Source organism: Fusarium coffeatum, assembly GCF_003316985.1.
Source record: "Fusarium coffeatum strain FIESC_28 chromosome Unknown BRIP53273_contig_125, whole genome shotgun sequence".
Taxonomy (NCBI): domain Eukaryota; kingdom Fungi; phylum Ascomycota; class Sordariomycetes; order Hypocreales; family Nectriaceae; genus Fusarium; species Fusarium coffeatum.
In genome coordinates, this window is record NW_022157918.1 from 14,283 (window position 1) to 41,769 (window position 27,487).

The following is a 27,487-nucleotide window of genomic DNA, read 5'->3' on the forward strand; positions in this document are numbered from 1 at the left end:
GCTTCCTGTACTGATTTCCGGACATGTCTCGCTTTTAATCTGATTTCGAGGGCCATGATAAAAAACTACGACAGGGGCACTGTAGCTGTATGCCACATCAACAATATTGCCTGATCTTATTCACTCATCATTCTTCCCAAAGATGCCATCTGGATTCTAGTCCATGTAGCTGTTTTCAAGCTTCTTTTGGTTTAATAAATAGGGAAGCAAGAAAAGGAAGCATGACGGCGTGAAGTTTGTGGCTTACAACTTTAGCTTCAATTGGCTACAAGGTGGTTCAGAAAACAATAGTCAAGGCTGAGCTGGGGCTAAAATCAATAGTTTTGCGGATAAAAGGTAGAATGACTCTTGGCAATTAATTCTGGACAAAGAATACAAGAAGATGACTTTTTTCTTTCTCTCTTCCAGCTTCGCTATCGATTTTGACTTTGTCACTCGTCCATAGGATGGTTTCCTCCTGACCGGGACCTCTACTGCAGCCAGCGAGGCCACTATTTGGTCCAATAGCGAAACGATCGCGACTGCAGAGAGCCAGGTAGCCACTTTGGCAACCAGCGAAATTTCCCATGAGCCAACCACTGTCTCCATGAGTCAAACCACGACAGAAGAAACAACAGCCTCGACAACCGAATCCACACTTACACCAGTCCCTCCCTACCTTCGAACTGGTCGCCCGAAGCCAATCGATAGGCGATGTTGTCATGCACACCGACGGCCGTCAAGTCCTAGTCAATACGGGCCATTTTCCATCTTCATGGTCGAGTTCAATCACCTACGACGAAGGTACAGAGTATCTCGTCATTAGGCTGCGTAGCTTATTTGCGAGTATGCAACGCAACGTCCTTTAGAGTAGTTACATTAATTTTTATTTTGCCTGTAATATACCCGTATAGTATTACAAACTTGCGACACGAAACCATTGAGATGAATTGAGCTCTTTTCTTTCTGGTCATTTTACTAACAGACCGGCCCGTTGCAATGACATCTCATTGTTACACGAGGCCATAGTGAGGCTGTGATCATGGCGTCGCTGGCCCAGCCTATGAGACGCTGACCAAAGTGCAAGTGACAATCGCGACCCCGCATCTGACATTATATGCCTCTCAGCATCTCGACTCAATTGCCTTCATCAATTTATGGTTTCGCAGGAAATTCCCGACTAAAGATTTCAAGCTCTATACGGTTGTTCAGGCAGAAATGTGGCTCATAAACACCTCCACAATTAAGCTCGAAAGAGCCAATCCCGACGATTTATCCTCAATGCCATACGCGATCTTGTCGCACACATGGGGCAAAGAGGAAGTCACCTTCGAAGACATGACCCAACAAAGCCCACCCACTCACATATCAGGGTACATCAAGATCTTGAAGACTTGTGAATTGGCACGACAGAAAGGCATTTCTTATGCATGGGTCGATACATGCTGCATCGACAAGCGTAGCAGCGCTGAGCTAGCAGAGGCAATCAATTCCATGTTCAGATGGTACAAAGAAGCAACTATCTGTTTCGCACATCTTGAAGATCTAGAACCTGTTAGTGAGAGCGGTGAGGATTATTACCAACTATTGCGTTATTGTAGATGGTTCACGAGGGGTTGGACTTTGCAAGAGCTCATAGCTCCGGAGCAGCTTGACTTTTATGACAGTGCATGGGGTTTTAGAGGAACGAAAGCAGAGCTAGGTCGGGTGATCTCTGGAATTACCGGTATTCAGATGGAAGTGCTGAGGAACACAGCATCTCTTGAGGATATTCCTGTAGCAAGACGCATGTCATGGGCTGCTAGCCGAAGCACAACAAGAGTGGAAGACATCGCTTACTGTCTTCTTGGCATCTTCGATGTGAACATGCCCATGATGTATGGCGAGGGTTTAAAAGCTTTTGAACGATTGCAGGAAGAGATTATCAAGCAGACGACTGACATGTCCCTCTTCGCATGGAAGGCGAAAGAATTGTCGCAAGAGTATCGTGGTATCCTAGCTCAGTCCCCCGCCGAATTCGCACACTGCCATCATCTTTCTCTCGCGCCGAATATGAGGACTGGCTCCGAAACAGCCATGACAAACAAGGGTCTCAGGCTAGAGACTTGCTTGGGCACTGGAGATATCCTCAATCTGGCTTGTCAACTACCAGATCATTCTAATGTTAAGCGCAACATAGGTGTCTATTTGACAAAGACGGCGAACGGATATGTCCGGTCTGCCCCTACGTATCTTTTTGAGTCGAAGGACACACATATTTGGGCTGGCGCGCGTCGGAAAACCTTTATACGCAAACGCGTCACCCCGTTTGTGTCTGAGAAACTGCAACTTGACTTGGCAATGAACATTGTTATCTGCCTAATTGTTAGCCCGGGATACAAGATACATACATTTGCTGCAAAACCGGCGGATTTCTGGGATGAAACTGGCCAATCCTTCATCACGGCCAATCATCCCAGCTTCACCGGATTTCTAGATTTTCAGGTTTCTGATTCTTCTGGTTCTTTTGTGTCAGACCGAATCATTGTGGCATGTGGTCTGAGGAGCAATATCAAGGGCTTAGGTTCATGGGCGGCCGTCTACTCAGCGAACCATCAGGACTCAAAAGCCATTATGGATTGCGTCAACAAGTATTATGGGTCGTATGGAGATGAGCTATATCTACAGGAGCTCCGATCGAGGATCCCTACCTGGGATGGCGATTTGGTTCATCAAGTCAGTGTGCCTTCTAGTGATGGGTTGCATGATCTGGTCGTTTCGGGAAAGGTGCACCAGAGTTCGAGGGATGGGACCAAAAGTATCCGGGTTACTGTCCTAGGTCGATGATAGATGGAAGGCGACGTCTCGAAATGGATCGCAATCTTCCTCTCAATCTCACGTGCCGTGACACAACCCAATGGTATCATTGACAGTATCATCTGCGGGAAATGGATCACAGCGAATGTAGACAAGATGAGAAACAAAAGATATATATACTGAGTGTAAAAAATAAAAATGCTATTAAATATAAAGTCGCATGCATCATTCTAAAATCATAAAAAGTGTAATCTATGTAAATGGCTGTAGTCGTGAGACATGCACCGCCAGCTCGTGTGGCGCGCGTTGATATTTCTGTGCTGTGTAGGTAATATTGCTCCATGTTCTTAAAGTGGAGGGAAAGCCTGCCTCGACAACGGGAAGAACAGAGTTCTGGTGATAATCCAAGTCGCGATGGACTGGTGGTTAGTAATGGGGTATCTGCTTATTGCTGCTGCTGCTGCTCCTCAGTCTTGCCAGCCTCCGCCTCAACAGGTTCCTGCCCGACAAGCGACTCCAGCTTCTGTCGGAACGAGTCATCGTAGTAACTCATCACCGAAGAAGCGCGATGCGTGGTATCAATTGATGTTCGCGTCGATGACACAGCTGGGTTGCTGTCCGTGGAGAAGATACTCTCGCGACCGCGCGCGGAGTTGTAGGTGCTCGAGTATGTGCTTGAGTGACTGCTAGAGTACGTTCGTGTAGGCGCGAGAAGGTGCTGCTTGTTGGCGGCGGTCATGTTCTTCTTCTCAAACATGGCTAGCTTGTCGGAGACGCTGCCGGCTCGCTTGGGGAGCTCGGCTAGGTCTTTGTTTGGTCGGTCGTTGTTCTTCTCCTCGAGGTTCTTGATCCAGGAGAGGCGGTCGCTCAGCTTGGAGGGTTGTTTGGGTTTGAGGCGGGTTACAGATGTGGAGTATGGGGTATCAGAGTTGTTGTTGTTGGTGGTGGTGGTGGTAGAAGGTGGTTGCATGGCTGTAGGAGCTGGGGCTGGAGCGACAGGCTTTCGCGGGATGGATTGGCTAACGCGAGGTTGAGGCTCGTCTTGGGGAGTGGTCGTGGAAGTCGTTTCGGTCTTGGTCTCGTCGGCTCGTGTAGGTGATCGGTCGACGATGCGAATAGTAGATCGTCTTCTATGCTCAGCAGTCCAAGGAGAAGATTCCTGGAAAGAAGATGGAGAAGCGACGTCAATCTTGGTAGTGGTGTCGTTATTAGAAGTGGCAGTGTCGGAGGGTCCTTCATTTGATGCTGGTGCTGTAAACATCAACTCCAAAGGCAGCGACTTGCGCTTGGTGCGCTGGGCAGGTTGGTGTATTAAATGCCGAGGCTCAACAGGTCGACCACGATCCAGCACACTGCGCTCCTCTGTGGGAGCTGTGTCTGAGGCAGTAAGATTTGCCAGCGCCGAAGCACGATCTTGCTCCGTCTTGAACAAAGCGGAGACATCGCCAATAGTCAAAGGCCTTGAGATATCCTTGGAGATACGACCTCGCGATCGCGGGGATTTTTGTGACTCGGAGAGATTGATGGCGGGGAGGGTAAGCTTGTCGTGGGAGGTAGCTGAAGGAGACTCGACGAGCCAGCTATTGGGAACGTGAAGGCCGTCGAGGACATTTGATCGGACCTCGAGGGGTTTGAAGTTGAGTTCGTCATTCTTCTCGTCAATGTCGATTCTGGTCTTTTGTTTACTGGGTTTTCTTCTGAGGATGAGCGTCGAGAACTTGTGAGCCAGAGGACGCCATATTGGCTTGTTGTCGCTGGATCTGACCATGTCGTAGCAAACCATAATTAATTGATGATAGATAAGATAGATAGAAAGAATAAATTGTTATATTATTAAGTGTAGGTACTGTAGCAGTAATAGCTGCTTGAGAAAAAAAGAACCGTTTGTTTACTTTTGGCGTGGCTGTGTGTGTGGAAAAAAGAGGAATGGAATGGGGAATTGTTTTGACAAAAAGGGGCGAGGAATGTGCTGCATTGTTTCGCTTAGGCGTTACCCCTTCATTGTTTCATTTCGCGTGTGTATTCTGGAGACGTTTTACTAGAGGGGGAATAGTGTCGAGCTTGTTCCTGGTAGAATGCGGGGCTTAGCGCATAACTCTGTGCGTCATTTGTTATGCTTTGCACCGGTCACGCCGATATAACGGTTGGAGGAACACTCTGGTAGGTGGTCAAGTTGTTTGGGATGAGGCAGTGGTGATACTTGATACGATACAGATATCAGAGGTGAAGCAACTAAAACATCAAAGCAACAGACATTTACAAACTGAGACCAATGAAGATATGCAACAAAGTGGGGCATATGCATACCTCGGTTAAAACATCTTCAACAAATAATTCACAGTCTGCTGTGCATTCAAGACATGTCATTCCAGAACACCCTAGAAACAAATCATCACCGTCGTCTAGCGAATTACTTCGTCTCACAGTCATCTCTTCTAAATGGACATGTCATCTCTTTTCCAACCAAACACTAGTCTAGTGATCAATTGCATGGAATGTTTAATGACTGTCAATCTTGTTGTCGTCCAAGCTCCAAATAATTCACGGTGGTCAGCCCTACGGTCGCAACGATTGACCCTGTTCATCCCGTATTAAGAGCGACCAAATATTCGATCTGATCGCATGAACATCTCAAGTTTAAATGCAGATGAGTTCATCGATCGATCTGTTCAAAGCTTTGAGTGTCATGGTGGTTAATTACCCTGAAGTGATGCCTGCTTGGCACACCAACCTAGATGAGGATCATCGCGTAATCAATCACTGTGACGAAATGACATTAGACTAGATTAGCTTAGAACTACCCTATTCTAGACTCTTTCCAGAACAAATTCATAACTGGTAGCTTCCACCTTAACCTTCAAGTCTTCCCTGACACCAGGCCCACAAGTCGCGCTTCCCACACCAGCAACCTTTGCACTCAAATTCAACAGGGTAGCTTCTTCCCTCACGAGATCAACCGGATGTTTCGCCTTCTCAATCGTCTCATCCGACAATCTTGTGCCTGCCCAATTGAATGTAGCTTCATCGCGTCTCGTAGCTTTTATTCCACGTCCTTGCGCGTTTGTGATGCGTACCCAGCGCGTGTCCATTCTGTTACCGTTACCTTGGGGTACGTCGTACGGTACTTCTAGCGCGTCAATTGTAGATGAGTAGATTCCAATTGCTTGGGAGGTTTGTTTGTCGGGGTAGGATTCGCCTGGTCCGCGACCGAAAAATGTTACCTCCGAGAAGGTTTTGGGGAGGCGGAGATTGAGACCGATGCGGGGAATGTCCTTGGGGAAAACACCTTTGGGTGTGAGATTGAGCTTCATTGACAAAACACCCGACGAAGAAATGTGGTAGTGAGTAATAATGTCGTAGCCCCATCCCAGAACTGGAGGCGCGAGATACGTCACCGTCTTGACAGTAACTCCATTGCTATCTTTCTGCAACTGGAAAGATCGCAATTGAGATGTCATTCGATGAACACCATAATCCTTCCACACAGCGACAGCGCTATCTTTGTCATTATCCGTAGGCGCGCGCCAGAAACAAGGATAAATTGCTGCGCGTGTTTTCGCGTCGACTTCAAGAAGGTCAGACCATTTTGTAATGTAGCCTCGCACGCGATCGAATTTGACAGTCCAATCTGCGCCCGAGATTTCCATCTCGGTACGAGTCTCCTTGACGTTGACATCTCCTGTGGTAATGACAGGAGCCGGGATGCTGGGTTGCTGATTGATGGAGAGTTTGTGCTGGAACCATGCTATCTCGTAACCGGCGGGCGCCCATTGAGCAGCATTTTTGAGTGTGAAGGAAATCTTCAAGAAGACTTCTTCGTCATGGTCGCGATATTGATTGAGATCAATTGAGAGAGGAAGCTCAGCAGTTTTCCACGGCTTCACGTCGGGAATGTCAACCTTGCCACTCTTAAGCACCGTCATTCTGCAAAAATCCACGTTAGCTCCATCTCAAAAATCTGGATCATCAAACTTACTTGTCACCCATCGCGACAACATCAAACTTCCCCTCCAAATGACCCAACCCAATAAAATCATACTCATTCGTAACAGTTACCTTTCCATCCAAAACTTCAAACCTAACAGGCTGAAACACCTTCCTCAATTCCACAAGACCAGGCGTGGGCTTATGCTCACTATCACAAAGCCCATCCATAACAAATGTAGAATCATTCGGCTCATCGCCAAAATCTCCTCCGTACGCATAATACCCATCTTTGTGCAAAAGGCCGTGGTTCGCCCACTCCCAGATGAATCCACCCTGGAGACGCTCGTATTTTCGGAATGCGGCCTGGTAATCGTCTAGACCACCTGGACCGTTACCCATCGCGTGCGCGTATTCGCAAAGAATAACGGGTTTCGTCCACTTGCCATCTGTAATACCGTCTGATTCGACGTGGCGCGACAGACGTTCTTGGTCAGGATACATGTACGAGTACATATCCGTCAATTGAGCCTTGATGTCGCCTTCGTAGTGAATAAGACGATCATCCACACTTCGCGCGTATTCAATCATGGCGACATGGTTAACACCGTAAAAAGACTCATTGCCCAACGACCACGAGAAGATACACGGATGGTTCTTATCTCGTTGAACCATCTGCACCATTCGATCAAGGTACGAATCGCGCCACTCCGGATTATCAGAAGTAAACTGCGCAGCCTTGGGAAAGAACTCTTCTTTACTTCCCTCATAGTCCAGATACGGTGCTGGCTCAACATGTTGCGTAACAACGTCGTAAAAACCATGACATTCGAGATCAGCTTCGTCCATGACCCAAAAGCCTAGTTCGTCTGCAAGATCGTACAGCCAAGGTTGGCCTGGGTAGTGGCTTGTTCGTAGGGCGTTGATGTTGTGCTGTTTCATGAGGATCAGGTCTTGCTTGACGAAGTCGTAGGGTACGGCGCGACCGTGGATTGGATGGTGATCGTGTCTATTTGTGCCGCGGAGGAGAATGGGTGTGCCGTTTACGCTAATGAGGTTGTTCTTCAATTCGATTTTGCGGAAGCCGACGTTTTGCGTGATTTTCTGGAGTTCCTTGTCGCTGGGGCCGATGAGGGTGATTTCGAGCTGGTACAGATATGGACTTTCGGCTGTCCACTTCTTAGGGTTCTTGACGGCAATCTCAAGTTTTTGCGACGAAGAATTGTTGGATAAATCCTTTGGAGTCCTGGCTACTTCGGTCTCACCATCGCGAAGAACGAGAACGAGCTCGAGAGGCGGACAATTGGCAGAGCGATCCACGGTCGCGGTGAAGTCGAGAGTGGCGTCCTGGTATTTCTCATCAAGATTCGTCTTGACGAAGAAATCTTCAATCCTGGCAGTTGTTGGAAAAGCCAGTAGCGTGACATCGCGAAAGATACCTGCTCTCGTTAGATGCATGTAGTCATAAAGGGAATAAGCATACCTGATAACCACCACTGATCCTGATCTTCAATATACGACGCCTCGCACCACTGATAAACTCTCACAACAAGTTCATTCTCACCATCTTTCTTCATAATACCCGTAACATCATACTCAGCCGCATTCCGACTTCCCTGCGAATACCCCACAAACTGCCCATTCAGCCAAACATGATACGCACTATCAACACCATCAAACCGAAGTCTAAGCTGCGACTCACTATCCCAATCACTAGGAACCGTAAACTTGCGTCGGTATGTTCCCGTGGGATTTTCAGTGGGGATGAATGGTGGTGTAGAGGGGAAGGGGAATTGAACGTTTGTGTAGTGAGGATGTCCGTAGCCTTGAAGTTGCCAGTGGCCTGGGACAGTGATGGAAGACCATTCCTCAGTGGAAGATGAGTCCTTGGGGTAGTCTGATGCTTCGAGGGGTGTGGGCGCGTATTGAAAGTCCCATGTTCCGTTGAGGAGGATGTGAGTTGGTGGTAACCAGTAAGCTCTCGCCGGAAGACGGTTTCTCTGGATTACCTCCAGGTTTTCGTAGTCGGGCTTCTCAGTAGATGCATCCATTTTGACCTGCAATTGAATTCAATAGATTTAGGGTTTTGCTCGATTGTCGCGGGGTAAGACATGATCCTGTTAAATGTTCTATCCAAAGACCATGTAATGGCGCTTACAGTGCTCCTCGCGCTAAGGTAGTGGATTCAGCGGGTGAACTTTCGGGGAAGTGATAAGACGAGGTCCACTTTCACCGGCGTTGACCGTTTGGATGGGGTAATATTCGGACCTCGGCCATGTCTCCGGGTTTCGGAGCCGATTAATTTTTGACTCGGTAGCAATTCTTTGAGAATTCTCTGGCAGGTCAAATTGCGGGCTCAATTCAATTGGTGTTGCCCACAGCCACTGAATTCTAACCATTGCCAACACACTCACGCGCACATAAGTCTGCTGTGCCGTAGCATTTCTTTTTATTTTATTCTATGGTAGTCACGAGATGAAAATATCGTGTAGGTGATATAATTAGACAGTGGTAGGTGGGATTGTCAATTGCGCGCTTGTTACACGATGTAAGTGTTGACAATAACACATGCGTAGATATAAAGGCGTACTCAATATGACTTCAACAATTGGCAGACAAAATCGCGTCATGGTGAATTGACAAGAGATTGTTAATTAAATCATTTGATCATACTAACATACTGCAAAATTAAACTAATACTTAAACCTACGCAAGAGCAGAACGCTTCTCAGTCTCAATAACATGAACACCCTTCTCCGTATTTCTCAGCACCTCACCAACAAGCCTATCACCCATCTCGGCACCATCCAACACCAAAGCCGTCTCCTCCAAACTCAATCCCCTTGTCTCAACAAACAAGAAATAAACAACAAGAGCCTCTACAGCAAGCCAAACATCATACGTGATGTAGTACTTCCACTTGGCATTCTCAACACCAATTGGATTAGCATATTGGTTGAAGATAAGCGCGCATGCGACGAAAAGGTTGTAGAGTACAAGACCGCGCGCGCGTAGGTTGAAGGGCAGAATTTCCACGACGTATGTTACTTGGAGAACACCCCAACCAGCGGTGAAGAAGACGTTGAAGAGGAAGATCATGGCTAGAACACCCTTGGCAATGCCACTAGGACCACCGGTGCCGTCTTCGCTTACGTCGGTTGATTGCTCGTATGTTGCTTGTAGGGCTGTCCATGTGATGTATGTTGCCAGCGTACCGAGAGTTGAACCGAGGAACAGAGTGCGTCGGGGGATTTTGTTGACTAGGAGTGAGAAGACGACACCCCAGAACAGACCCCAGATTGTCAACAAGGCGTTGATAAGGGTTTGGGTTTCTTGCGATCGGTAACCAATTGAGTTGAGGATGAGAGTCAGATAGTAACTGATCAAACCGTTACCACTCCACTGACTGAAAAATCCGACCGAGAGAATAATAAAAAATCGACGACGGTTTCCCTTGGTTTTGAAGAAAGAGAGATAGCTAGTCGTCGCCATAGCTTCATTCTCAAGACGAATCGCAGTACGGATTTCTTCCATCTCAATCGCAACAGCAGGATTACTGCTATCGCCATTGGCATGGTACTTGACCAACAACATCTCAGCCTCAGCATCCCTCTCCTTACTAACCAACCATCTCGGCGACTCATCAATGACAAAACAAAGACAAATCTGCAACACACTCGACAGCGCCTGCAAAATCGACGGAATTCTCCACGCCCAAGAATTTCCAATTCTGAACGTTCCGTACGTGATCCACGCAGCAGACAAAGCACCCAGACCCCAAAGAGTGTTGTAGATGGAGACCATGGGGGCGCGCTGCGTGGGGTATGCTAGTTCCATGATCAGAACTGGCGCGGCTGTGATGTTGAGAGCAAGACCGAAACCGAGAATGCCGCGGGCTGCGATAAACATTCCTGTGTTTTGGGCGCCGCCTTGGAGGGCGACTCCGATTAGCATTATGAAGGCGCCTACGACGAGGGCTGGGCGACGGCCAAATTTGTCACAGAAGCCGGCGCAGAAGGGGAGGGCTGCTAGTTGGCCGATGTTTTGGATGGCGTTGAGACTGATATGTTAGTTAATTGTTTGAAGAATTTATTTGGAGTGAACTTACATGGCGAGTCCTTGGGCATCGGGATGGTTGAACGACTCTTTCCAGGTATCCAGGCTCTGAAGGCCATTCATCATACCTAATTTGTTAGTCGTTGAAAATGAATGGGATGTTGGGGTACTTACTTCCATCATAACCAGTCGCATAACTGGAAATAAGAGACAAACACAAAATAGCATTGAGTTTCAAGATCCCCTTATTCCTAAACCAACCAAACCAGCCAGCAGCCAGCTGGTCATCCAGAGCAAGAGTAGCCTGTGTTTGAACCATCTTGTCAAATTGAACAATCTTCAAGTTCAAGTTCAAGATGTTTGAAAAAAGAGGGGAGACAAGGTAGTATTATCTATCAATGTCTCTCTGGTGGAACCGATTTATCCCCGCGATAGGGATTGACACTTATCCCCATGGGGGTCTCCGCTGTGCACGCGACCTGTGGCAGGGGATATGGGGGCCGGTGGTTTGGCCGGTGTTTACCGGGTGGTGATACGAGTCGGGGAAGAGAGGAGGGAGATCAAGGGTCCTGTGGGGGCCGAAGAACCGCGGGGATGGGTTGCTAAATTAGTTAGTTTGATGGATCAATTGACTTTGCATTATTTAATTTATTGCCATCAATTTCATCTGAACTGATTCAATGAGAATCAAGTGATAAGGCATATCGATTGCCACGAGGAAGATTGGCTATCTTCTTATCTTGACAGACACTCAATGACTGGTTCTTATCCCGATATGCAGGGTCAAGCACCTTTGACAGCCGAAACTGGGGACCGGTATCAAATGTGGAGAGCGACAATGGCCTGTTCCTTAGCTCGTACAAACGAACCATGCTAGTCATGTACAGATTGCGGGGGAATCCCAAGATGGGAAGATTAGTCCGGCGAGTGTTTACCGGTTTTGCCCATCACAATAACGAATGTCCGAGGCATAAGAGATCAATTCAATTAAGAGGTGTCGAAGTCCCATCTTATTTGTCAATTGGACTTTATCAATTGTTTGCATATCTTTTGTGTGGCATCAATCATGGGTCTTCTTACACTGGCTACTTCTCTATTGGCGCTTGGCTCAACAGCCACCGCAGCCAATCTTTCCCAACGCAGTAACAACCACAAGTTGACTGCACCCGCACAAAGTCTATTCGACTACTCCATGCAAGTATCGGATTCGCGATATGATGCTAGCTATGGATATGTCTGGTATCAAGATAACGGTCAATGGTCTGTTCGTTTTACAGCTTGGTACATCGCGGGTCTTTTGCATCGTGCGAAGGGTGATGATGTCAAGACTGCTGTTAAAGCAATTGAGAACGTGTATGTCAATCCATGTAAATTGATGGGCAACTAATTGACTTGGCATAGCTTGGCGAATCAATTGAATAGCGACTTTGATTCTGCTTGGTATGGCACTTTTAAGCTTGCGCCTGATGAGCCTGATCCTACGCCAAATGGCATTTTGTATCCTCCCTCCATCTACGGGACATATGATCCCAATTGGAGAGAATTCGTTGGGTAAGTATTTTGCATCGAGACTCAATCGCCCGACTAACAATCTGCAGCACTCAATTGATTCAAGTCGTCGAGGAATTTGGCCATCTCCTCCCCAAGGGCCTGGAATCCCGCATTGAGAATGCCCTTGAAGCCGCCGCAATCGGCGGTATGCGTCGCAACGGTTCTTACCCCCAAGACGACAACCTAATCCTCGGCTACTCCAACCCAGCCATCATGCGAGCCCTCACAACCGGCTGGATCGGCAAGCGCAAGAACAACAAGGAGCTCATCACCTTTGCCAAAGAGCAAGGCGACGATCTCCTCAAGCTGTTCAAGAAGGATGGTCAGAACGTGCTGGCCGAGTACAACGCGCCGAATTACTACGGTATTGATATGTGGGCTCTTGCTGCGAATATCGCATACGGACCCAAGGATATGCCCATGACCAAGAATTCCAAGTTTATTCTTGAGAAGCTTTGGGATGATATTGCGGCGCATTATAATCCTTACCTTGGAAATATGGTGGGACCGTATGATCGTGCTTACAGTCGCGATGCAAACACTCATTCTCAGATTCTTTCCATGGTTCTTTGGGGTTTGTACGGGCGTGGTGTTGGTGGTCAACCACCGCTTGGAGAAGGTGATCTTCTATACGATGTCGCACAAGGTGCTGCTATCGCTCTGGTCCTTGATGTTGTTGCGCCTACTGTTTCCAAGAAGGCGCAGTCTATCATCAAGACCAAGGGTAAGTGGAAGGGCACGCGATTCATCAACAAGACTGTCTACGAGGAACTTGACTCCGAGACTCCTCGTCATGTTACATCTTGGCTTAGCGCCGAGCTCATGATCGGTGGTCAGACCGTCGCTGAGGAGAAGAACCGAGGAAACCAATACGTTCCCGCTATCGTTCAATGGGCTTCAGACCCCGAGCACAAGCCCTACCCATACATGGGCTTCTTCTCACTCTACCCCAGCGCCTCCACGCTGAGCGCCAAGGCAGGACCCAAGACGCTGACGGTTTCTTATCCCAACACTACGCAGGAGGGCACTGACATTTTCACTTTTGCACTGACTGGCATTCCGCCGTCTTGGACACTTGGAAACAAGAATATTGTTACGGGATTGGAGAAGTTGCCTTGTTTGGATGTGAATGTTACTGCGCCGGGGTTGGAGAAGCAGGATGTTGTTTATGGTGCTACGTTGAGGAATCATTGGATTTACAATATTTCGTATGTTGTTCCTGAGGAATTCAAGGGAGTTCCTACTGTTACTCTTGATATGGAATATACTTGCTAGAAAATACTGGCATAGGACCTTCTTAGTTACCCTTCGAATATTTTTGAGTAAATAATTTATAAACTTGTTGATTGACAGGATATCGCACGACAGCATTAAGATTCATTCACAGATGGCAGTTGTCAAACCGTCGTCATTCAATGGCTGTATTCTTCCCCAGATTCAGCCAGAGGAAGTTAGCTGCAGGTAGTAAGTCCTGGCCAACCAACTCAATGTCTCAAAATGACCGCATTATGCCGGACTCAAAGCTAGGCACATCACAAGCAATCCGCCGGTAAAGTTCGGCCATTCTCGAAACTCTGTCAAACAGGATAGTGGTTATGCTAGATAGACTCACTTACACAATATGAGTCAAATGGTCGATGACGCAAGACGTGTTGAGATCGATAGTATAAGACTTTTGCATTCATAGAAAAACTTGGCCAGTGTTATTGCAGACTGTTCTCAGTACCATATCCAGTGAAAACTTATCTTATCACACCATTTTCTCTTGCCTTGTATCAATTCAATATGCGTCTAGTCATTCGAGACAGCCCACAAGAGGCATCCTATTACATCGCAGAGTACATCATCAGTAAGACGCCGCTGCAAAGGTTCTGTCATCACACAGCTAATACATCATTAAGGTCGCATTGTCGCCTCCAACGCCTCAGAAGAAAAGCCCTTCGTCCTCGGTCTTCCCACCGGAAGCAGTCCAATCCATATATACAAAGCCCTCATCGCCGCATACAAAGCCTCAAGAGTATCCTTCCGCCATGTAGTCACTTTCAACATGGACGAATACGTCGGTTTACCTCGCGATCACCCGGAGAGCTATTATTCCTTCATGCACCACAACCTCTTCAAACACATCGACATACAAGAAAAGAACATCCACCTTCTCAATGGTAACGCACCAGATCTCTTCAAAGAGTGTCAAGAATACGAAGATAAGATCAAGTCCTTTGGAGGTATTGAGCTGTTTCTTGGTGGTGTAGGAACAGATGGCCACATCGCTTTCAATGAACCAGGATCTAGTCTGGCCAGTCGCACGAGGGTAAAATCTCTTGCGTATGAGACGAGGATCGCGAATGCGCGATTCTTTGATGACGATATTAATGCTGTTCCGGATATGGCTTTGACAGTTGGTGTACAAACTGTCATGGACGCTCGAGAAGTAGTCATCATCGCGACTGGTGCCTCCAAAGCTTTGGCTTTGCAACAGGCTGTTGAGGGTGGTGTAAGCCATCTTTGCACATTATCTTGTCTCCAACTTCATGCCAAGAGCATGGTTGTGGTAGATGAGGATGCTACTCTTGAAATGAAAGTCAAGACTGTTAATGTGAGTCCTCCCAATTGCATTTCATAGAAGGAGGTGGCTAATTGAATCTAGTACTTCAAGGGCGTTGAAAAAACGATCAAGGAAAAAGAAGTCTTGGGACAACTTCCTCCATCGCCAGCTCTCTCCGCCGATGATAATGACGATGGTGACTTGAAGCCTGATAACATGGCCTCTCGTATATCACCCACTACACGAGTCCGATCCGTCACTTTTCCCATCGGCATGTAACCCGCAATCAATACCCACAGAAGAATATCTCAACCAGGAAATTGGATATGTTGCAAATTGACCTGATCAAAGATCTGCCAAGTGTAGTCGAAGCTGGGATCCATGACCGATGGATGCGCTGGTTGAACATACGAGAAATCAGGCGTGCTGACTTCTTGGAGGCTTTCTTCCAAGCGCGCGATAAGTTTGTCGCAAAGGCTTGGTTTTGGCTCATTCTTTTGTTTCAGGATGTCGAGATGGAGTTTGATGTTTGTCATGTCTGCATAAGAGTCAGTTTAGAAAACAACCAATTAAAGAAATTTCGCTTACCCTCCATTTCTCCAACGCCACCTTGTATACCTTGCAGAACGATCAAAGCAGCCCAAGTAATAATGATCAAATCCCAATTGGACCAGATTGAATCATCATGTTGATGCAGCTTAAGGGTCGCGCGAGCTGACAAAAGTAATTCTTCTTGCTCATGAGATGTAATACTCTGCGCCCATAAATTACCACTTCTAGCAGGATGGTAAATTGACAGTACGAGAAGTCGGTGTAAAACATATTGTCGGAGAACGAGTTTACTGCTTTGATCCGGCTCTGGTGTCTTGCCATTGAACTCCACCAACCAATCGTCTAGCTGTTTCGCCCAGTCTCTAATGAGTACACCGTCGATAGCTGTGAAGCTGGTAGTAAAGTTTTGATTGTCAAATGGTGAATCTTCGAAGCATGACCATATTGTTGGCAACCTTCGTCCCGTGAAGTGACTAAGACCTGTGTGCATCATACGTGATAACTTGTATAGTTGATCGAGAGGGGACATTCGTAGTGTAGCGAGTGGTGCTTCAATGGGTATGACTGGATAGGCGAGATGAATTGACGAGTGTTCGAGGTCAACAATTTGTATACCGCTGAACAGCTTTCGCCATTCCCTCGAAGTGTCGTCGACGTGCGCAGGACAATAGTCCAGCATTAGTCTATAGCCCACAGATATCCAATTGCCAGTCTCTCTTATGTTTCCTTCCGTAAGTAGACCGGCCAGTACTATTCCAAGTACAGTTTGGAAAGACCATTCTTCGCGAGATACAGAAGCCTCGATGGGTCGTCCGATCTCACTACATGGAATGCTCAATTGAGCAATAGCTGTGCATAGGACTGTGAAGAAATGAGGCGCGATGTCGACCATATCTGGTGGACCTCGTGTACTTGAACAGTAGAGTATAGAAGCGAGTAAAACGGGTTGCGGTGCTGAGAATGTCTGTTTGTCGGGCATGAAATGCAATCCGGGCATTCTATCATGGAACCTACAGCACCGAAATGTTATTCATAAAGCAATTAACCAATGGGAAAATAAACAAAGACGTACGATGACCATAGTGACTCCACAGTATCGCGGTGCCATATTTCAGAAGGCAATCCACTGCAACACCTCTGCAGCTGTAGAATCGCATTCCAAAGCGGTCCATCACCAGCCTCAGGCGATTGTTCCTGTACACCAGAAAACATGTCCATACTCATACTACTCTCACCCATAAGACCCAATCGCTCTTCAACAATTTTAAGTCTCGAAAGAACATTATTCTTGAACTCTAGATCCAAAGGTTCAGACGCAGATGGTAATTGCGCTGCATTCGCCCTAGGCACAAAAACACAAGGCAGACCTGCGCGACGACATCGTCTGCACGTTTCGTTATTACCCTGAATAACGCATTTCATCTTCTGCTTGCGACAATTGACTAGGATCTATAATTAGCGCATGACATCTACAAGGGTCTGCTGTGTACGTACTGCAAGCCTTGCGCGCTTTGAGCGCTCCAGACTCGTCGCTTTGATGCCGGGAATCTTCGCCGAAAGTCATTGTGCGTTTTGTTTCTGGTCGTATGTCTGCGAATGTAAAAGTGGATGATGCGGGGGAGAAAACAGCGGCCAAGTGGCCGGATATCACCTTGTATGTTTCGGTTGGTGGTCTAGTACTAAAGTGGCTGGGAGCCGAGGTTGGCCGGAGTTCGGACCGTACATCGCCGGATGTGGGGCCATACTTTTTCAGGATACGGCGATTAACATGGCTCCGGAAACTTTGGCAATTTTGGTGTTAGTCCTTTGGCACTTGTACTCTGCATTCTCCAAATACCGTTCATGTGATGTTTTTGTCATTTCGTCTCAGTGATCGGAATTAATTATGTTGGAAAATGACTTTGGAGATGGCCATTTGGCGACCGTTGATTCTATCATCAAACAACTTGAAATTGATGGTGACAAAGTTCAAAAAATCACGAATCACTTCGTTCAGCAAATGCGTATGTTTAATGTACCTCTTCAATATCGTCAATTGTCTTGCTAATCAGACCTATCAGAACATGGTTTAAAAGCCAAGCATTCTTATCAGATACCTTCATTCGTCACAGAGATACCAACTGGCCACGAGAAAGGATTGGTTCTCGCCGTTGATCTTGGTGGTACGAATTGTCGCGTCTGTGCTGTGAATCTACATGGCGACTCTACCTTTGATGTGTTTCAGAGAAAACACATTGTTCCCCCCGAATTGAGAGTCAACGAAAGCTACAAGCCTCTCTTTGAGTTCATCGCTTTAAAAATTGGAGATTTTCTACACGAGTATGCACTCGAAATTCGGAAGGGGGATTTGAAGCAGCAGACTTTTAAGCTGGGATTCACGTTCAGCTTTACTTGTGAACAAACTTCATTGTCTCAAGGTACACTCGTGCACTGGGATAAAGGATGGGATATTCCAAGCGCTGTAAATCAGGACCCTTGTTCTTTATTACAAGCAGCAATTGACGAAATCGCGTTGCCAGTACGTGTGTGTGTCTTGTCGAATGATGCTGTCGGGACGCTTCTCACAAAAGCATATACTGCGAAGAAGTCCGACGCCACGTTGGCAGCTATAATCTTGGGCACAGGCACCAACGCTGCCTATGTCGAACAAATCTCACATATTCCAAGACTGGGACTTGATGAGAAGACAATGGAGAATGGAGTCATGGTCATCAACACAGAATGGGGATCTTGGGACGATGAACTGGCGGTTCTTCCTCAGACGCGTTTTGACAAGCTGATAGACCAGAGCTCTTCCGACCCTGGGTGTGGTCTGCTAGAAAAGATGGTCTCTGGTATGTATTTGGGCGAGCTATTACGATTGATGCTTCTCGCATTGATTGAAACAGGAGACCTCAGTCTTACCCTTGATGAAAACAGCCCGGCGCATCGACACATGGGTATCGAAACAGCATTCTTGACAAGGATTTCTGCATTCACAGCAGAAGATACGCAAGGTGCACTGGCATACGTGACGGAAAACCTTGTGACGAAGGATGCGACAATAAAGGACTTGCGACTATTGCAGACGCTCGCGAATGCAATTATCATAAGGTCTGCTCGATTAGTCGGTGCAGGTCTTGCAGCAATTCTTATCCAATCTGGAAGACTGCAGCCAACAATTTCCACACCGAAAACGACAACCATAACACATGCGCAAGAGATTATCGCAAAGCCAACCAAGCAAGGAAACAATAGTACAATTTCCTCAGTCGTCAGATTCATCAAAAGCCTTTGCGGTTGCATCGCGCCCGACGCAGAGCCGTCGCTGCCCACGAGCAAATCATCATACGAGTCGGAAGAAATGGTCAACTCGACAGTGCTGATGGATGAGGAAATTAATGTCGCTGTTGATGGCTCATTGTTTGAGTTTCATGCAGAGTTTGAGAAGTTAATGCGTGGCGCGCTAAGAGATGTTGCGGAGGTTGGACGGTCGCATGAGGGAAGGATAAAAATAGAGCTTACGAAGGATGGATCTGGAACGGGTGCTGCGCTGATTGCGGCTGTTGCCAATTGATGATGGAATCAAGTCTAGTGCATTATTCTATCAGAAGTTATCTAATGAGACAACAGCTATATTAAATTCCCAGCATAGTTTAGACCCTGATACTTGTACTCTCGACCGCGTATGTTCTCATGGCATTTGCCCGAGTTCTTGTCTTGAAGATGCTGCCTGTCAAAAGCTTACATAGGCCACGGCTGCAGTGGGTAATCCTTGTCTTTCATCTGCTGAAGGGTATCGTCGACCGACCGCACAGGAGAGAGGATACGCCCCTGTGACTCGAGATATTGATCCCCTGACTGGATGTCATAAATTCGAGCCACACGATCAGCCTCACTAAGACAATCGGGTAGCTTGACAAGACCCAGGTCGCGTGAGAGGAACCAGTACTCCCATACACCATGCCCCATCTCGATACACCTATCACTAACTTTGTCCAATGTATTTTGACGGTCGTGAGGTAGACCTGGATTGAAGTCGCACCGCAAGACGTTTGAAGACTGATTGACCAGCTGCATAACGGCTTCCTCGAAACCAAGTTCTGAAGCGTACGCAAACTTGCGTATCAAACATCGAACTGCTTCATTCGATTCATGTCTTACTAGACCTGCTTTGAGACTGTACTCCCAAGCTTGAACGCGAGCAATGCTACCATGGACCAGCTGGTCAAAAGCCTTCGTACAGAAATCTGCATATGGACCCGAATCCAGTTGCAAGGAGAAAGAGTTGGAACGAATGCCAGCATTAGCCACTGAAAGAGCATCAAGTAGCCAATATGAGAGGTTCGACACAAATCTCTCGCCAACATATTTCGAGGGCAGCCCTCGGAGAAGACCGTTTTGAACAAGCCTGATGGGTGGATAGAGATCCATCATACAGTCGACGATGCTAACGCGACGCTGTACATTCAAGTTGGTGTACTCCCTCAGCAGAGGAACCAGCCCATGGCCATGAAGCGACACTATATTGACTGCGGGGAGGTCTTCGTGCAGATTAATCGTACGGAGCTGCTTGCGTTGATGATGCGGTAGTAGTCTAATGAATCTGATAGCGGCGGCAGCGGCAGAGAACCTACTCCTCTCGCGGATGCGAAGATGAAAGTCGACTGGAGGGTTCTCGTAATGGTGAGGGCAATGAGTTGTACCTACGACCTCTATAAGGTCCTCCATGAATTGATGAGCTCAAGACAGGCACGGAAGATGATGGTCAGATAAGCTGCAATTATCTCTCGACCTAGCTTGAGAGCATCAGCAGGGATAAGATCGACACCGGGGGTCTTCTTCTTATTCAGGCCGCTGATGATCTTCTTGATCTCCGTGTCCCCCAACGACTTATCCATTTTAAGGACCTTGCGATCGGGTGGTAAATCTGGCAAAGGAACGACTTCTGGCTTGTCATTATTGGCCCATATTGACTTGGCCATCAGAGCGATCTTGGCCTCGGGAGTAGAGTGCTTGTCGCCGTGCGAATCGAAAAGTGCGGGCATGTTCTTGATGATTCGTGGCTGCGATCGCACTTTGCCAATTTTGACTGCCTGCCAAGTCCCGTTTGGAGACTGCGCAACCTTATCAATGAAGGTTTTCTCCTTGTCCCTGTCACGTTTCAATGCTTCGCGATACTGTTGTTGTGCGACAGAGTTTGGGATGGTGTGAGCCGGAGCGGGAGCAACACCATTACCATCGATAACCTGCCGTTCGGGGAGAGACATTGGTTTGTCAATTGGTGGTGGGAACGCCAAACTCGTTGGGACAGTCGTGTTGATGGCATGCATTATTGTTGCCGTAACATGCTTGAGCTGTTCCTCAATAACCGCTGGAGTGAGCTTCAGCTTCTTCAATTCTTCAACGTTGAGTTCTTTTTCCAAGATCGCGTTGAACTCCTGCTTGTCCGTATCCTCGTAATGGAATTTGAGTGTATCGTCGCGTTCCACTTGCAGATCGAGGATGGTTCGTATCGGATGATGGTCGGTGTTAGGCCAAGGATTGTACAGGCTGCGTGGGCTTGCCGTGGCACCGTCTTCAGTAGGCTTGGGTGGGAAAACCGAGCATGACTTGACGGAACTCTTCAGTGAAGAGCTGACAAAGGTGAGGTAGATGCATGAGCGAGTGACGTTGTTTTTATTCTTCGCAAAGAATGTCTCGGTACCAGGGTCTGTGGCCAAATCCATACCAGTGGCCTGCATACCTTCATGAAGCGTTCTTGATGTACCTGAGACAGCTGCGGGATCGCCTCGGTAAAGTGAGGCAGACCAGGACGGGTGGTGAAGGTTGAAGTCGCCCCTCACAATATCACGTCCAGATCGCGTGGTTGTTGCGAGCAGTTCTTCAATGTGTTCGATCGTCATGGCCTTATCCGGCTGGTTGGGGTTGTAGACAGCATGTATGGCGAGATCTCCTCCATTATCTCCAAGAGCAAGATGTAGAGTTGCAACCATGCCAGCATTCTTGCCCTCATGCCACTCAACATTCCAAGATTCTCTTGCGATGGATTTGTGAACAAGGAAAAATACTCGAGCCATTTTGACAGGAGAGCCTTGAGATTCGTCATCGGCAGGATTTGAAGACTTGGGCTTCCGGCCTTTCCCTCGACCCTTCTTGAGGTGTCGATTTGGGTCGTCTGGGTTGTCGCTTTCAACAAGTGCGCGATCAGCCTGCATCTCGAGATGGTATTGCCCTGTACTCTTCCACGCGGCCCGCGTGGAAACGTCGCAACCGATGATGATGTCGGCATGTCTGTTTGTAGATGCCTGGAAGTCGAGAAATAGTTTCTCTCGACCACGAGAACCCTTGAAGTTGGCTTGATCGAGGACAAGGCGCCTACTGCCAGAGGCCTTGTTCACTTCCTTGTGCTCTAGTCGAGCAGCACGAGTCGCCCTGGCAGCTAGCTTGGTTCTGGGTTTGTTTCCAATAATGGAAGATGTGGTGGTATATGGTGGTGGTCGCAAAGAGGATTGAAGGGTGGGGATAGCGTTTGGAGGACGAATGAAAGCCCGAGGACCGTTTTTGAAGCGGATAATCATGGTCGTCTCATATAATGAGTTAGCAGAAGGATCCAAGGTCGGATTGAGAGACGAGATAACCCTTACCGTGAAGCTGCAGCGGTGTAGCAGCAGATGTATTTCTTAATTGCATTGAAGGGTATAAGCGGTGACAAATGAGAGCTCGTGGCCTGTACAGAAACCAGTTCGGGACAGGGAGTGACTTAGGGTAGGTTGGAGGGAAGCACTGGCCGGCAGTTTAAAGGAAAGCCTGGGGTAGTGAGATCGGTGTTTGGGCGGTGCCAAAGTAGTAGGAGAAAGGATGTTGGAGTAGTCGGGTCATAAAGATCGTAAGAGAGAAAGAAAAAAAAAGATGGTCTTGTAAGAGAGATAAGAAATCAATCAGCAGAAGTGATATGATGATGAACGATGGTAGAGAAGTAATAATGCTATGAAAAACATATAATGAACTGAGAGTAGGAAAAACGACGCGCCCTAGTAGAGGTGGGAAAAGAAAGTAGTGGTAATGGAAAGAGATGCATTGGAAAAATACATGATGTATTGGATGAAGAAGCGAGAGTTGAGTTGGGAAACCATGCCGTTTCTAAGCTGATTCCTGTGATAAGTGTCGAACCTGCCTTGTTAATTCGAAGTCACACCCTCACACAGGAAAGAGACAACATCAGTCGATGTTGTTGTCGACCTGTGTTTGCCGCTCTTGCCAAGTCAGCTGGCTTCTCTTGGAGTTCACGATGCTGGCAGGGAGTAAACACAAGCATAATCCCTAGTCCAAGTAATAGCGTGAGCCTCGAACGGTCGGCATCTCTTCTCACTCCACTCAGGCGTCATGATTCCATTCCATCACCAGGGCAATATGGTTGTTTACCACTATCCCAGAACATCGAATATCACCAACATGGTTCATTGCCTCTTGCTTGAATGGAGGGACTTACACGCTGGGGCCTAATCGGGAAAATTTGTCGTAATGTGGAGCGATCTACATTTTGTTAATTTCCCTTATGGAGTCCTGCGGTGCACCGATAATTATAACCCTGCACGTGTTCATTGCAGGGTTTAGCGAGGAACCTAATCCGCTGCCAAGTTAGTGGTTACGCTATTGATGCAGGGATACTGATGCAACCTTGCAGCTGCAGATCAACGAATGTTTGGTACACCAACAGCAATCAATTGAAGCAATTCCCAAATTGCAATGTCGCACTACACATGGCACGTAGATTAATTGATTCCGAGACTGATGGACTCCAAAAGACGGACGCAATTCTCGGGCGACCTGAGTTTCCCTGGCGACACGTCTAACAGGCTCTGTGACATTCAGCGACAATTGTCGGAACCTGCCCATCTACTGACGCTAAGCAGGACATGTATGTCCGCCTTCGGTTTGGTCTATCATTTACCGTGACGACAGTATCGTGCCTCGTCAATGTCGCTGCATAAAATAGTATGAGATAGCATCTCGAGAAGTCCCAAAATCTTACACAAGACATCTCAATCAACCAGCTTATCTTCAATCTTTACTATCCTACCTTTTACTATTCTACCCTCTCAATATGTCATCTCTACCATCCTCTCAGACCACCATGGACTCACCGGACCCTGCATTCAATTATCCTCAAGGACTGGAGAAACTATATATCACCTTTCTCGCGCCCCTCGTGGACGAACTACGTCGGCTGCGTCTTTCGCAGGAACAACACAGCCAGCAAGTAGCAAGCCTTCTGTCACTGGTCGAAGATTGCAATGCCTGTGCCCACGAACCTTCCCCAGCCTACGAGACGCAAGAAAAACTCGAAGCTCTTGATCAGAAACTGGAAAGCCTCAGTTCCCGCCTCGAGAACCTCGACATGGGAAGCGTCAGCTTCAGCGGTACAGACAAGACATCACTCGTCATGAATGAAGTCAAAGGTCTCCGCGATTATATGACCGACTCCATGGGTGATATCCAGTCGCGCCTGTGTGCGCTTCGCGAGGATCTCCCCGAGCCAGAGGAGCACAGCATCAAAATTATTATTCGAGATCCTGCTGAGAAGATCGATAGCATGACAGTACAGGAACGTCTTGACGCTGTTCGTGAGCTCGGCAATGCTTTCGCCGATGTCATTTCTGTTCAGTACCACAATAATGGCGGGCTAGTTACTCCTGATGCAAAGCGCCGCGACGAATGCTTTCTCCTCATTTATTTCGGAGCGTTTGAAACCGAACTTGATGCCCGAAAGGACATGAGTGGCGTTCGCAGTGCTTTTGAGCTCACCGACAAGTCCACTGTGAAGCCTCCAATTTATGTCGTCGAAATTGAGAACGGTTTCCAGAAGGGAGCAAACCTACCTGGCGTATCGCCACAGGCGAAACTGGAAAGCATTGTAGACGGCGTCTTCCCTTTCGAAATATACGGACATTTGAAACCCGTGTCTTCTTTCAACCACTGGTATCTGGAAACGGAAAGTTTGCAGATCGTTATGATGTTAGCAGACACTACAGTGAGATTCAACAACGGATACCATAAACTCATGTAAGTATTGATTCTCTGAACTTTCTAGACACCTAAGTCACTGACATATCGTTTCAAGCCCTTCACTCCGTCAGGCCAGACCTGAGTTTTGCTATAAATGCGGGAAACCCGGTCACAAGAAGTCCGAGTGCACGCAGGATGAACGGCACTGCATGAAGTGCGGGGAAGACCATGACACTGCCAATTGTCCCCTGACAGACCGGAAGACCTTCATCTGCTCTAATTGCGGAAATACGGGCCACGGGTCCTTTTCTCCATTTTGTCCACATACGGAATCGGTGCAGGAGCACCACAGGGCAAGAACGTTCCGCAAATATGGCCCTTACTGGGCAAGAATGAATGCCGGGCCTCGCAAGCGCGGCAGACGCTCCAAAGCTGAAAAGGCTCTGCAAGATGATATCGATCTGAAGCGAAAGAGGATAGACAATGAGGGTATTAGTCACGGAGTGTCTGAGGAGCAATCAACCTCCAAGCGTGCCAAGATAAAAGGTCACCACGACATCAAGGACATGTTTGCATAGAAGGAGATCGCGAACGCGAAGTCTGCCGGTGAACCTTCTTCTTCTCAGACGACTGTGGCATCCAGCAGCTCACAGGGTCAAAGCCCGTCGCAAGACACCATTGGTAGCTCAGACGGGAAGGGTGCCAGCAATAAGAGCAAGGGTAGATCGAACGACAATACGAAGTCCACCGACAGTGAGGAGTTGAAGGCAATTGCTCAGCCTGTCATTCCAATCCAATCCCAGGCGGTGGTGAATCCGGAGTCCCAGATCCCATCTGCACCTCTTCCTCAGGCAGCAATTGTGGAATCCAGCTCTACGCTACCTCCACCATCTGGCTCCAGCTCTCGGTCCAAAAGGAACAACAAGAAGCGCAAGGCGGGTGACAAGAGGCAGGCGAAGTCGGGCGAAACAGGTGAGATTGGAGCTGCGCCTTTAAACGCTGGAACAGGATCCCAGGCAGTTACACTTCCCTCAGAGACTGTTCCATCGTTGGTCGACCAGGCGAAGAAGAAGGAGCGTGCGAAGAAGCGCGCTGGGATCAAGCGCAAGATGGATGAGTCGAAGTCACCAAGCGCTGCTGTGCCTGGAAATGCAGGCAATGCCTAATCGTTGTCAGCTTTTCCCTTTACCTGTCCACGGCTAACGTGCCACGTTCCGTTCTTTTTACCTTGAGCATATTTTCTTTATTTGTTGTACAAGTCGCTCTCTTTCCGATATTTTTTATTCCTTTTGTCGCATTTAGCTAGAGACTAGCCTTGAACTTTTTTTTTTGGTCCTTCAGAAATTGTTCTATTGCAATTGCCTAATAAGCATGCTGTTTAAATCCCAATCACGTCTGTTGATTGTTGTATATCCAGAAACATACTCTTCGCTTCGGGCGACAGAGGTTGTTCCGGCGTGGGCGTGTTCCCGTGACTGTTCAGTGGGTTATAGTGGGATCAGGGTGGTCTTCCAACACTCGCACGCCAGCGTAGATTATCCAGCCAATCAGAGGCGCTGTGACCTGTTTGGTGACCTCATTTTACAAGAGGCAATGTGAAGATGGACCTCTTCACCAGCAATTGCATCAGCGTAAGCTGAAAAAAAAAAAAGAAATAAGACACTGTGGAAGGCCAAGTGTTGACTTTATTGAGATAGACACTCGCGACCGGACGGGCAGAGATGGTGAGGGTATTGAGGATGTACAGTAGCGTCAGTACGTACCCTAAATGCCTGTCGATCGTACCTATCAGCATACTGATTAAAAGAATACATTTAAGTTTCAAACTTTAATATTAGAGAATAGAAAGTAGTAATATAATTTAAATTATTTCCTCTTTTTGCTTTCCGTTCTATATTCTAGATATTCTTTTGCTATCTTACAAAGTAAAACCAGTATGGTTGAAGGGTGATATCATTGTAGCATTGTTCCCTTGTATATACACGCTTTCAAGAACCGAGAATTCATTTACCTATTGACACAACTCCGATAAAACATCCGCGACGCATATCGATTGCAATGCAGAGTGCAACGGAAGAGTGCCTGTACTAAAGCTTTAATCAACACGTAGTCATTATGTCCATTTCCGAGGAGGCCAGGCTGCACTTGGCGACGGCGCTGGACTCACAATCGAATAATTATCGGGAGTGAGATAAGATAAGACGAGATAAGATAAGATCTCCATCCTTATGCCAGGTACAGGGGTTTCTCCAATAAATCGCACCCCATCAAATGAACAGAGCTCGACAGTTGAAAACCTTCTATGTGACGAAAATGAAACTCAAGAGCTTTGAAGCTGTCATTTGAGCTGCAAACCTGCACATTAAGACGACGAGTTTATTCGAATTATAAAGAGCTCGTACCTAAACTGGACGATTACTCCCGAAACTGTAGTCCTGAGCTAACGAACTGTTCAATATACCTATAGGATACTGGATAAAGTCATTCTTTCTACCATACGCTGTCCTTGAAAGACTGACATCGTCAACTGTGTCTCCCAGTCGAGCTGAAGGTTTGATGTCGCTTACAGAGGCTGATATTGTTTTGTTGGACTGAAGGGGTACACAATTCAGATGGAAGTATGGAGTGTATTTTCTGCCCAAACTAACCTAAATATCGCAGCAAGGTCAAGCAGAAGGTCCTGCGTGAGCATTGAATTTATGGTGCTCGAAAGAGTGTTATTGAAGATAGAAAGTTTATTACGAGCTGTCTCCCGATCATCACTTGGTGTTGCAAATACTCCCTAGGCTCAAAATCAGAATCTCTGACAGGACTAGTCCGTGGAGAGCTGGTAGAAAGACCAACCTCGTCCGAGCTGTGACCGGCAGATAATGTTCCTGTTTCAAGTGTCGCTGAGATTGCTGATAATGGCATGCTCTGATTGTAAATCGTCGTAGAGCCTTTTCGATGAACGAAGACGGCTCTAAGCTGTCCAAACCCATCTCAAAGCTTGCGAAATCCCTCAGTCTCGTCGATGACCAGACAGTAAGGACAGTTCATAGTGCTTAACAATGTGAGACTGTTGAGTTGCATGTTTCGAATTGGAGTCCAGCGATG

At 47.4% G+C, this 27,487-nt stretch overlaps 10 protein-coding genes across 10 annotated transcripts; 5 read left to right on the forward strand and 5 right to left on the reverse strand.

Annotated features, from left to right (window-relative positions):
* Positions 1-1,197: 1,197 nt before the first annotated feature.
* On the forward strand, positions 1,198-2,805 carry FIESC28_05795 (uncharacterized protein; the record flags this gene model as incomplete). The annotated part of the gene is made up of 1 exon (XM_031159940.1): positions 1,198-2,805. One exon carries the CDS (start codon positions 1,198-1,200, stop codon positions 2,803-2,805), a length of 1,608 nt encoding a protein of 535 aa, XP_031015942.1.
* A 415-nt stretch (positions 2,806-3,220) lies between these two features.
* FIESC28_05796 (uncharacterized protein) lies at positions 3,221-4,558 on the reverse strand (the record flags this gene model as incomplete). Its single annotated transcript, XM_031159941.1, has 1 exon — positions 3,221-4,558. The coding sequence occupies one exon, from the start codon at positions 4,556-4,558 to the stop codon at positions 3,221-3,223; it is 1,338 nt and encodes a 445-aa protein (XP_031015943.1).
* A 1,024-nt stretch (positions 4,559-5,582) lies between these two features.
* On the reverse strand, positions 5,583-8,750 carry FIESC28_05797 (uncharacterized protein; the record flags this gene model as incomplete). The annotated part of the gene is made up of 3 exons (XM_031159942.1): positions 5,583-6,699; positions 6,752-8,138; positions 8,183-8,750. The coding sequence occupies 3 exons, from the start codon at positions 8,748-8,750 to the stop codon at positions 5,583-5,585; spliced, it is 3,072 nt and encodes a 1,023-aa protein (XP_031015944.1).
* A 655-nt stretch (positions 8,751-9,405) lies between these two features.
* On the reverse strand, positions 9,406-11,074 carry FIESC28_05798 (uncharacterized protein; the record flags this gene model as incomplete). Its single annotated transcript, XM_031159943.1, has 3 exons — positions 9,406-10,759; positions 10,808-10,883; positions 10,930-11,074. The coding sequence occupies 3 exons, from the start codon at positions 11,072-11,074 to the stop codon at positions 9,406-9,408; spliced, it is 1,575 nt and encodes a 524-aa protein (XP_031015945.1).
* A 747-nt stretch (positions 11,075-11,821) lies between these two features.
* On the forward strand, positions 11,822-13,581 carry FIESC28_05799 (uncharacterized protein; the record flags this gene model as incomplete). The annotated part of the gene is made up of 3 exons (XM_031159944.1): positions 11,822-12,108; positions 12,157-12,306; positions 12,354-13,581. 3 exons carry the CDS (start codon positions 11,822-11,824, stop codon positions 13,579-13,581), a joined length of 1,665 nt encoding a protein of 554 aa, XP_031015946.1.
* A 510-nt stretch (positions 13,582-14,091) lies between these two features.
* Positions 14,092-15,130, forward strand: FIESC28_05800 (uncharacterized protein; the record flags this gene model as incomplete). Its single annotated transcript, XM_031159945.1, has 3 exons — positions 14,092-14,155; positions 14,208-14,902; positions 14,954-15,130. 3 exons carry the CDS (start codon positions 14,092-14,094, stop codon positions 15,128-15,130), a joined length of 936 nt encoding a protein of 311 aa, XP_031015947.1.
* Positions 15,131-15,159: 29 nt separating this feature from the next.
* On the reverse strand, positions 15,160-16,967 carry FIESC28_05801 (uncharacterized protein; the record flags this gene model as incomplete). The annotated part of the gene is made up of 4 exons (XM_031159946.1): positions 15,160-15,389; positions 15,440-16,413; positions 16,476-16,845; positions 16,898-16,967. 4 exons carry the CDS (start codon positions 16,965-16,967, stop codon positions 15,160-15,162), a joined length of 1,644 nt encoding a protein of 547 aa, XP_031015948.1.
* Positions 16,968-17,288: 321 nt separating this feature from the next.
* FIESC28_05802 (uncharacterized protein) lies at positions 17,289-18,959 on the forward strand (the record flags this gene model as incomplete). Its single annotated transcript, XM_031159947.1, has 2 exons — positions 17,289-17,406; positions 17,464-18,959. 2 exons carry the CDS (start codon positions 17,289-17,291, stop codon positions 18,957-18,959), a joined length of 1,614 nt encoding a protein of 537 aa, XP_031015949.1.
* Positions 18,960-19,126: 167 nt separating this feature from the next.
* Positions 19,127-21,963, reverse strand: FIESC28_05803 (uncharacterized protein; the record flags this gene model as incomplete). Its single annotated transcript, XM_031159948.1, has 2 exons — positions 19,127-20,097; positions 20,139-21,963. The coding sequence occupies 2 exons, from the start codon at positions 21,961-21,963 to the stop codon at positions 19,127-19,129; spliced, it is 2,796 nt and encodes a 931-aa protein (XP_031015950.1).
* Positions 21,964-23,489: 1,526 nt separating this feature from the next.
* FIESC28_05804 (uncharacterized protein) lies at positions 23,490-25,557 on the forward strand (the record flags this gene model as incomplete). The annotated part of the gene is made up of 3 exons (XM_031159949.1): positions 23,490-24,448; positions 24,507-24,894; positions 24,970-25,557. 3 exons carry the CDS (start codon positions 23,490-23,492, stop codon positions 25,555-25,557), a joined length of 1,935 nt encoding a protein of 644 aa, XP_031015951.1.
* Between the last annotated feature and the right edge of the window lie 1,930 nt (positions 25,558-27,487).